Here is a 9,909-nt window from a genome sequence, read left to right on the forward strand (position 1 = left end):
CAGTGCTCCTGCCTCAGCTTTTGGAGTACTGGGATTAAAGGAATTCACCAACAGACCCAGCTACCTAGACATTGTTTTAAAATTCTGAGGCCAGGCCAAGCATAGTGGCTCACGCCTATAATCCCAGCACTCGGGAGGCTGAGGCAGGAGGATCGCTATGAGTTCAAGACCAGCCTGGACTACATAGTGAGTTCCAGGTCAGTCTCAACTACATAGTGAGACCCCTGTCTCAAAAAAAAAAAAGTAAATAAAATAAAATAAATAAATAAAATTCGGAGGCCAAGTTCATGTTTTCTAAAACTGAAGAATGAATTCTAGGAAAAACAGAAGTTAAGAGTAGGAAGAATTTATTGAGAGAAAGATAGCTTCTGTCTAAGCCACAAAAGGGGACCCAGAAAGTGGGTTGCCAGCTGAGCTCACTCCTCAAGGGAGTTTTATAGAGCAAAACCAAAGGTGAGGTGGGTATAAGGTGGGGCAAAACTACAGTTAACTAATAAGATTACAAGTATAATTGCTTAGGTAATATTGATCTAATGGAAAAGCACAAGGTGGGTATAAGGTGGGACAAAACTATGGTCAACCAATGAGATTACAAGTGTAGTCACTTAGGTAAGATTGATTAAATGGGGACCAAATGGGGAAGCAGGTCATGTAGCAAGGGTACATGGAAGGAATAAGGATTTTTCCTGGAAGGGATGGGTTAAGGTCTTCATTCCCCACCCAGGTGATCGATGCCTGTTTAGGTTGTCAATCACTGTTCTTCATCCCTACAGGATGGGATGTATGTGGGTGTTGTCAATTCTCCGTCTTAAACCTTCAATGAATGTACCTCCAGGCACAGTTGCCTTCCGCACTGACTTCAGGACCCAGCCGTCTGACTCCCTGTAATATTTCTAACTAAGCTGTCTACAAGAGTATGAGATATAAATCCACTTTTTTTTTTTTTCTGGAACACTAGCAAGTTGTTCCCTTGTTACTAAATGACTAGTCACTGAGACGCCCTAATTAGTCATATACTAAATTCCCAAATACAGCTGAATGCAAATCTGAGTTTTCTTACCTGTTCCATTAGCCCATCTATATCTACATGTGCCAGTGATGCAATGTTGTCATCATAAGAATCTAAAATGTGTTTTATGCTATGTATGGTAGTGCATATCTATAATCCCAATACTTTGTTTGTTTGTTTTGTTTTTTTGGTACCTGGGATTGAACTCAGGACCTTGTACTTGCGAAGCAGGTGGTGGAACCATTGAGCTAAATCTCTGGCCCTAATCCCAGCACTTGGGAGATGGAGGCAAGAGGATCATTGTGAGTTCAAGGCCAGCCTGAACTACATAGTGAGACCCTGTCTCAAAAAATTTTAAAAAAGTATTATAATTTTTGACAAAGTCACCTCACTAATCACTATTCTTTCTAAAAGTTTCCCTAATCTTTGTAATTTGCTTAACTTTCATTGCACCTTCATAATTACCATATCCCATTAAACACATACATGTACACACACACACACACACACACACACAACTTGTTGGTCCATTTTATTGGGATCATATTAAATGAATGTTTCTATGACAAATGGGTGCATGAGAAATCACCCAGACATAGGCTTTGTGTGAGCAATAAGAAATGATTTACTCTGCCTGGGTGCAGGCAAGCTGAGATCAAGAAAGGATGTCAGCAGCTAACCAGAAGAGAAGTTGTTTTTGTAGAATTTGGGGATGGGAATTGTAATTTTGAGGAATTTGAGATTAGATACCTAGGGTCAGAGTGCCCAGGACTGTTAGTGCAGGTGTGCAGATAATACCAGGCTTGTCAGTACCAGGGAGATTGTTCTGTCCTAAATTTCCTTTATGGCCATCTGTTCTGTTTACTGAAGACAGTGGGGCCCTTTAGTGGTTTCCTGTTGTTTGTTGAGGGCTGCATGTTTGTTGAGAGGAGAGGGTCTCACTCAGGTTAGGCATGACAGTTCCATGTTCACAACTTCTTTCCCTTAAATACTTTTTTGTTGTGTGTGTGGAGGTACTAGGGATTGAACCCAGGACGTTTACACTGAGCGACATCCCCATCCCTCATTTTAAAATTTTGAGACAAGGTCTCACGGAGACACTAAGTTGGACTCAGACTTAACTGTCCTCCTGCCTCAGTCTCCCAAGTGCTGGGATTACATGTGTGCACCACCATGACCAGCTTAAAGGGCTTTCTTTACCTCCCTCAACAGAGTTAACACCTGTGTGTTCGGTGCCCCTTTAAGCCTGCACACATCTGCCAGTGCTACACTGACTTCTAAACCCCAAGGTCACGCTGCTGTTGCTGGCTGATAGGCTTGGTCCTGGGTGGATATTCTTCTCTCTTCTCCTGACGCACAGCCTGTGCTTAGTAAACATTTGTGGGATGAATAAGGAAAAGAAGAAGAAGAAGCCCCAGACTGTTGGTCACCATCTCCACCCTAGCCTGGTTCCGGCGCCTCTGGCCCTCACCACTCACACTCCCCTTTGCCCGCAGCTCTGGAGTGCCCGGCGCACAGCAGCTATACCACCTGCATTCCGTCCTGCCCTCCATCTTGCTGGGACCTGGGTGGTCACTGCGAGGGTGCCAAGGTGCCCTCCATCTGCTCTGAGGGCTGTGTCTGTCAGCCCGGCTATGTGCTGAGTGAGGACAAATGTGTGCCCAGAAGTCACTGTGGCTGCAAGGATGCCCAGGGTGGCTTCATCCCTGTGAGTGGATGGGAACGGTGGCGGGGGTGGGGTGTAGCTCTTGAGGACGGCACTGTCACCCTCCCTCAGCCAGGCACCCTGCCTTTGTGGCCGATGCTGGGGAGCAAGGGTGGGGGGGGGTCCACAGTTTGGGTTTGGTACACAGGGCAGAGTGCAAAGGTCCGGGCCTTGGTGCAGGAGGACCCGGTCTTGAGTTTCGTCATCTGCAAACTGTGTGGCACCCCCTGAACAGATACAGAAGACACCAAGCACAGCGCTTGTGGGGGAGGTGGGGACAGAGGCCCAATGGGAACTGCCTCTGGCCAGGGCAATTTACACCTGTCCCTGGGTTTCCATGAGGGCAGCTGGTTCTAGGCCCGCCAAGGATGCCAAAACCCATGGAGGCCCAGTTCCTTGTGTCAAATGGCCTAGCATTTACACAGGGTCTTCACGTGTACTCCTGCAGACTTTAAATTGTCTCTGGGTGACTTCTAATAGCCAGTATAATAGCCACCCTGGGCTACATAGTAGACTCTGTCTCAGAAAGAAAGAGAGAGATAGACAGACTGTACGTGTTCATACAGGGACTTTTTTTTTTTTTTGGTACTGGGGATTGAACTCAGGTCCTTGCGCTTGCAAGACAGGCCACCGAACCGCTGAGCTAAGTCCCCAGCCCCATACAGGGACTTTAAAAAAAATATATAGTCTCGCTTTGTAGTGTAGGTAGTGCAGGTTGAACTCACTATGTGCCCCCAGCTGAGTTTGAACTTGCAGCAATCCTCCTGCCTCAGCCTTCCGAGTTCTGGGATCACAGGCTTGCATCACCACACCTGCCCTCACTTCCTTTCTCTTCTGGTGGCTCCTACAGGCAGGCAAGACCTGGATCTCCAGCGGCTGCACCCAGAGCTGCACCTGCTCTGAAGGAATCGTTCAGTGCTGGGCCTTCCACTGCCCTCCTGGGTCCCACTGCCAGCACAGCGAAGACGGGGACAGCAACTGCGCCCCAAAAGTAGGAAGCTGGGGGGAGTGGCCGGCTGGGCAGCAGGGGCTCAGTCTGGCTTTGAACTGGGGCTGTCACCAACCGTGCCATGTTTCAATTACTGAGCCTTCGGTGTCCCCTACCTCAGGGACAAAAGGGCAGGATGAGAAGATCCACAGTAAGGGTTCATGGGGCCTGGAGAGAAAGTCAAAGTGCAAGTATCTAGGGAGCTGGGCCTAAGAGGGGGCGACAGGAGGCACTGTTGTGGGGTTAGCTTCCAGGGACGTGTGTCTGTGCTCCTCTTCTTGGCAGAGTCACAATACTGCTCCATCTTCGGGGACCCCCATTGCCACACGTTTGACGGCCGCAGCTACCGCTTCCAGGGCCGCATGACCTACATCCTGGTAAAGACGGTGAGCGCGCTCCCAGACAGCATGCAGCACCTGGTCGTGGAGGGGTGCAACAAGATGTACTCGCCCACGGGCCCCGTCTTCCTGCATGAAGTGATCACAACTGTCTACGGCTACAAAGTTCAGTTCCAGAAGGATCTGGTGCTTCTGGTTAGTAAGAGGGCAGCCTGGGCTGGGCATGGTGCAGGAATGTAATCCCCAGCATTCTAGAAGGCTGAGGCAGGAGGATCCCAAGTGTCACCTGGGCAATCTAGTGATTCAGTGAGCTCAAAATGGGAATGTAGCTCAATGTAAAGGCCTGGGCTCAACCCCTAATACCACCAAAAAAAAAGAAAGAAAAAAGAAAAGCAGGTAGAGAAGGAGATGTGGGCGAAGCCAGGCAATCCAGCAGCTCCTGTCCTCCCTGTCCAGGTCAACAGCCAGAAGATGGCCATGCCCTACAGGCCCAATGAGCACCTACGGGTTACCCTGCGTGGCCAGCGGCTGTATCTGATCACAGACTTCAAGCTGGTCCTCAGCTTTGACGGAAGGAACAATGCAGGTACCTGAGAGAGGTGCATTTGTGGGATGGCAAGGCGGAAGAGCCCTCAGGCAAACCGTGGGGAGCTGAGTCCTGCCTGAGAATGGGGTCCTCAGATGGAGAGGCTCACTGCAGGCCCCCCTTTCTCCTACTGTGATCTCCCTGCCCCGCATGTACCAGAGGCTGGTGCGTGGCCTGTGTGGGAACTACGATGGCGACCACAGGAACGACCTCACGCTGCCCAGCGGCGCGCTCACCTGTAGCGTCAGTGCCTTTGGCAAAAGTTGGGAGGTGAAGAGCAACGATGTCCACCTCCGCTTCCCAAGGTGAGGGCTGGGGCCTAGAGACTGTGAGTGAGCACAGCCACCCCTCTGGTCCTCGGCACACACCTGCTCCCTGGAAACCCCGAGTGCCTATGGACTCTCCCCAAGTTCAAGGCCCTTCCTGGCCTGGCTTCTCTGCTCCAGGACCCTCCCAGCGGAGGAAGAGAAGGAAGAAGAAGAGTCAGGCTCCTACGCAGGGTCCCGGTGCAGCCCGGAGCAACTGGCACTCGTCAATGGCACCCAGGCCTGTGGGGTGCTGGGGGACCCGCAGGGTCCCTTTGCTGCCTGTCATCACACTGTGGCCCCGGAGCCCTCCCAGGAGTGAGTCAGTGCCCAAGATGTGGGGGAAGGGCCCAGCCGGCTCTGGCCTTCAGTTGTGTCTGCTTAGTACCAGTGATGCCCTCCAACTTGGCTTGGCCCCCAACTCCGCCTGGGGTCTTCTTGTTCGGGGTGCAGACCCTCTTCTTGTCACCTCCCTGACCCTGACAGTCCCCCTCTGCCCAGGCACTGTGTGATGGATCTGTGTACCACTCGGGACCCCAAAGAACAAGAGGAGCTCCAATGCCAGGTCCTCAGTGGGTACGCCCTTATCTGCCAGGAGGCAGGTGCCAGCCTGGCCAGCTGGCGGAACCATACCCACTGCGGTGAGCACTGCCCCTGCTGGCTGTTCCACCCCTGCCCAACTCTTCTCCCATCTCGTCCTCACCCGAGGCTTCCCATCTAGCTCCCTGTGTCCCTCATCCCTCAATCACAGCAAGTTTGAGGCAGGGCCTCTCTCCAGCCCAACTGCTTCTCTGTCCCCCCTGGAAGCCTCCTCCTGCCAGTCACCCCACCCTGCTCCTCCTGTTCGCCACTCCAGTTTTGCTTGTCAAGTTCCTACAGCTGTTTTCATGTCCCCGGTGCTCATTCTGGCTTCCCAGCCCCCAGGCAGCTCTGTCCCCTTGACTTTGCAGCCCCTGCTCCACTGTGGGCTGTTTGCTGGCCCCAGCTCCTGACTATGCCTGTGTCCCCTCAGCCATGGCCTGTCCACCCAACACCGTGTACCAGAGCTGCATGACACCCTGCCTGGCGTCCTGTGCCAAACTGGTGGCCCCTGGGGAATGTGAGGACCCCTATGTGGAAGGCTGTGCCAGCCTCCCGGGCTATGCCTACAGCAGTACCCAGAGCGTCCCCCTGGTCAACTGTGGCTGCACCACCAACGGCATCTACTACCAGGTCTGGGCTGGCACGGGAGGCCCTGGGGAGCTGAGGCACTGATGAAGCCAGAGCCCCCCACTGCACCCTGGCCCTTCTTTTTTTCCAGCTGGGTGACAGCTTCGTGGCTGAGGACTTCTCTCTGCGCTGCACCTGTGCCAGCTCCGAGGTCCTGCAGTGTGAGCCCTTCAGCTGCAGCACCGGGGAGATCTGCACCTTGGCTAACGTCACTCGGGGCTGCTTCTGGGGTTAGCCTGGGCTCCCCCTGCTCCAGGCTGTCCTGTGACCCTGGGGAGGAGCCCTGGGGCCAGGATCATACTTCCTTGTCCTCTGCCTGGAACTCCCACACTGATGTCAGGAAAGGACTTATTCCTGCTCCCTGCCAGCCTAGTCCCAGGATCTCCTTTAGTCCTTGTGAAGGCAAGGACTCCTGGGGCAACCACAGAACCCCCATTAGTGGAAATGGAGTTCAAGCTAGGTGGTGGCATAGGCTTGTAATCCCAGCACTCTGGGAGGCTGAGGCAGGAGGATCACAAAAGCCCAGTCTGGACAATTTAGCAATTTAGAGACCCAGTCTCAAGTTTAAAAATTTAAAAAAGGCTGGGAATGTAGCTCAGTGCAGAGGCCCTGAATCTCCAGCACATTAAAAAAAAAGGGGGTAGGGGTAGGTAAAGCAATTTCCCCAGGGCGTAGGCCTATAGTGGGGCTGGGGGCAGGATTGGGGGCCTGACCTCCAGCCAGGCTCTGGGAGTCCGTGCTTTGCTCTCTGGGGTCCAGCCCCCAGTCAGTGTCTCCTGCTCTGAGCGTCCTTCAGGGCCATCCCCCTCCATCCCGCAGAAAGCCCATGGCTGTGGAACCCCTGTCAGAATGATGGTCGGTGTCAGGACCAGGGGTCCAACTTCACCTGCGAGTGTGAACCCGGTTATGGGGGCATCTTCTGCACAGAGCCTCAGGATGTCCCACCCCACAAAGAGAAAGATAAGGGCCACATCCCAGGCCCACACCCACGGACAAGAGCTACAATGATTCTATAGGTATAATATTAACACATTATTATCATATGTACCATAGATACCTATTATGTAGAGAGATATGTTAGTAGATATAATACACAATATATTGTTCATGTTGTTATATATCACCTATAATATTATAGGGATCATATTATAATATGAACCCTAGAGCCAGGAGTGGCAGCACATTCCTATAATCCTACCGTTCTGGGAGGCTGAGGCAGGAGAATGGTAAATTCAAGCCCAGCCAGGACAACTTAGTCAGATCCTGCCTCAAAATTAAAAGAGATAAAAATTTACAAAGGATTGGGAAACAGCCCAGTGCAAAGGCCCTGGGTTCAATCCCCAGTACAAAAAACAAAAGATCCATAGAAATCTGTGGGCCATGGGAGTGTTTGATCGGTCCCCATGCCCACCACTTACATGCCAACTCTGGAATCTTCTTTCTGAATCCCAGTTCTTGCCCCTCACCTCTCTGTGCCTGCCCTGTTGACTACCTATCTCTGCCACTCTGTTTCTCTCCAATACCTTTTTCTATTTTTCTCTACCCCAAACTCAGATTCCACCATGCCTTTGGGCCCAAGGTTTCCTGGGTTTCCCCTGCCTGTGGCTGGGTCCTGAGGGGGCCAGACATCTGCATCTCAGCCAGCGCTGGGATGAACAGATGCTGCTGGGAGAAGGAATTCCCTAGCTGCCAGGATGTAGGAGCCCACTGGATGAGCAGCCCTAAAAAGGCCTATGGGAAACTGAACAGGTTACTAGGGGTGGGTGGCACTATGGCCTTGCTGTCCCTGGGGGTGACAGTGTTCTAAAGAGGGAATTAGCCACCAACCAGAGATGTAAGGGGATGAGGTCCCTCAGAGTAGCAACTGAGGACCAAGAAGGACTCCTCTTCCTGTACCTCCTTGCCCCTTCCACTCTGATGTTGCTGTTTCTCTTCCTGTGCCCAGAACCCAACATAGTGGCCATTCTGCTGAGCATGCTCATGCCTGTCACAGTCCTAGTGCACATGCTGAGGAGGGAGTGCCATTGCAGGAAGAACCGGAAGAGCAGGAGGAGAGGGAAAAGGAGGTGAGCTCTTGGCGGGGTGGCTGTGGCTGGGGCCTGGGGTGCCAGGAGATCTCACATCTCCGTCCATTCCTCACCCTCCGCTAGGGAGAAAACACAGGTCCAGACGGAGCCTGGAGCCCAGCTGCCGACCCCGGGTGAGCCAGCCTCGAATCCAGGACCTGGGTGGCCAGAAGTGGCTTCTGTGCCTGACACAAATTTTCTTGCATCCTCCTCAGACATTGTTCCAGAACTTACCTGCAAAGTCACTCACTTTTGAGTTGTTCTCAAACAAATTGATAAAATAAGCTACTTGTTTATTTACTCTTTTTTTTTTTCATCTTCTGCAGTACTGGGATTAAACCTAGGGCCTTTTCCCAGAGCTACATTCCCAGCCCTTCTTATCTTAGGAAACAGGTTCTCACTAAATTGCCCAGTCTGGGCTTATACTTCTGATCCTTCTGCCTCAGCCTCCTGAGTGCTGGGATTATAGGAATGTGTCTCCACACCCTAGCTTCCATTACTGTATTATATCATAAATTGTCTTTTCTTCTTGTGGTGCTGGGCAGTGAACTCAGGACCTCATACTTGCTGGGCAAGTGTTCTATCGCTGAGACACATCCCTGCCCTATCAAAATTTATTTAACTGCTTTCTTTTTGATGGACTTTGTGGTGATTTCTAAGTTTTTGCTATTGCAGTCAATATTGCAGACAAGGTAAAGGCCTGTGCATGCATGATATTTTATGTATATGGCTGTCTATAAGACAAATTCTTAGAAGTGGAAGTGTAGGGTCAAGAATTGTGTGCATTTGCACTTTTTTTCCCTTTGGTATTGGAGATTGAACTCAACACCTTCTCGTTGAGCTACCACCATAGACATTTTGTTGTTTTTTGTTTGTTTGTTTGGTACTGGGGGTCAAATTTGGGACCTTGTGCTTATGCGGCGGCAGCCACATGGGTTGACTCTGTTTGTTTTTTGATACAGGGCCTTGGTATGTAGTTCAGAGTGGTTTTGAACTCACTATGTAGTCCAAGCTGGCCTCAAACTTGTGGCAGTGCTCCTGCCTCAGCTTTTGGAGTACTGGGATTAAAGGAATTCACCAACAGACCCAGCTACCTAGACATTGTTTTAAAATTCTGAGGCCAGGCCAAGCATAGTGGCTCACGCCTATAATCCCAGCACTCGGGAGGCTGAGGCAGGAGGATCGCTATGAGTTCAAGACCAGCCTGGACTAAGCCCCTTTTTGAAATTTCACTAAATTGCTAAATTTCCCAAATTGGGCTTAAAGGTGCAATCCTCCTGCCTCAGCCTCTCAGAGTGCTGGGTTACCAGACAGGTGTGTGCTATCACGCCTAGCTAGAAATCCTGGTTATTAGAGGATGCAGCCTCTGAGCTCCTTGCCAAAGGGAATGAGAGGTCATTCTGAGAAGTTTTAAGAGGCAGGGACATTTCTCAGAGGGTGGCCCTATGGGGCAGCCCCCACTCTCTAGCCCCCCCAGTTACTATGGGAACTGAGATGGGATGGGCTCAGGCTTGGGAGCAGGAGCTCTGCACCCTACCCAGCGCTCCCTAGGTCTCCTTCTCCCAGCTGATCCTCACCTGAGGGGAGAGGTTGAACCATTGACCTGCTGGGGTAGGGTGGGGACAGGGGACTTGGGCCTGGAATTGTGGAAGCAGGCAGGACACCAGCATGATTATATTACTCTATGCATATCCTCCAAGACC

The 9,909-nt window shown here is 51.5% G+C and overlaps 1 protein-coding gene across 1 annotated transcript in view; it reads left to right on the forward strand.

The window, feature by feature from the left end:
- Window positions 1–8,437, forward strand: part of Zan (zonadhesin) — a 26,714-nt gene extending 18,277 nt beyond the window's left edge. The window contains 12 exon segments of the mRNA XM_033765255.1: window positions 2,506–2,717; window positions 3,565–3,705; window positions 3,990–4,235; window positions 4,497–4,623; window positions 4,757–4,931; window positions 5,073–5,249; window positions 5,433–5,572; window positions 5,944–6,143; window positions 6,232–6,370; window positions 6,960–7,156; window positions 8,086–8,206; window positions 8,291–8,437. Of these exon segments, the coding sequence (XP_033621146.1) occupies window positions 2,506–2,717; window positions 3,565–3,705; window positions 3,990–4,235; window positions 4,497–4,623; window positions 4,757–4,931; window positions 5,073–5,249; window positions 5,433–5,572; window positions 5,944–6,143; window positions 6,232–6,370; window positions 6,960–7,156 (1,754 nt within the window). The 3' untranslated portion in view covers window positions 8,086–8,206; window positions 8,291–8,437.
- The last annotated feature ends 1,472 nt before the right edge of the window (window positions 8,438–9,909 follow it).

Source organism: Fukomys damarensis, unplaced genomic scaffold (assembly GCF_012274545.1).
Source record: "Fukomys damarensis isolate Sample0158 unplaced genomic scaffold, DMR_v1.0_HiC HiC_scaffold_17, whole genome shotgun sequence".
NCBI lineage: Eukaryota > Metazoa > Chordata > Mammalia > Rodentia > Bathyergidae > Fukomys > Fukomys damarensis.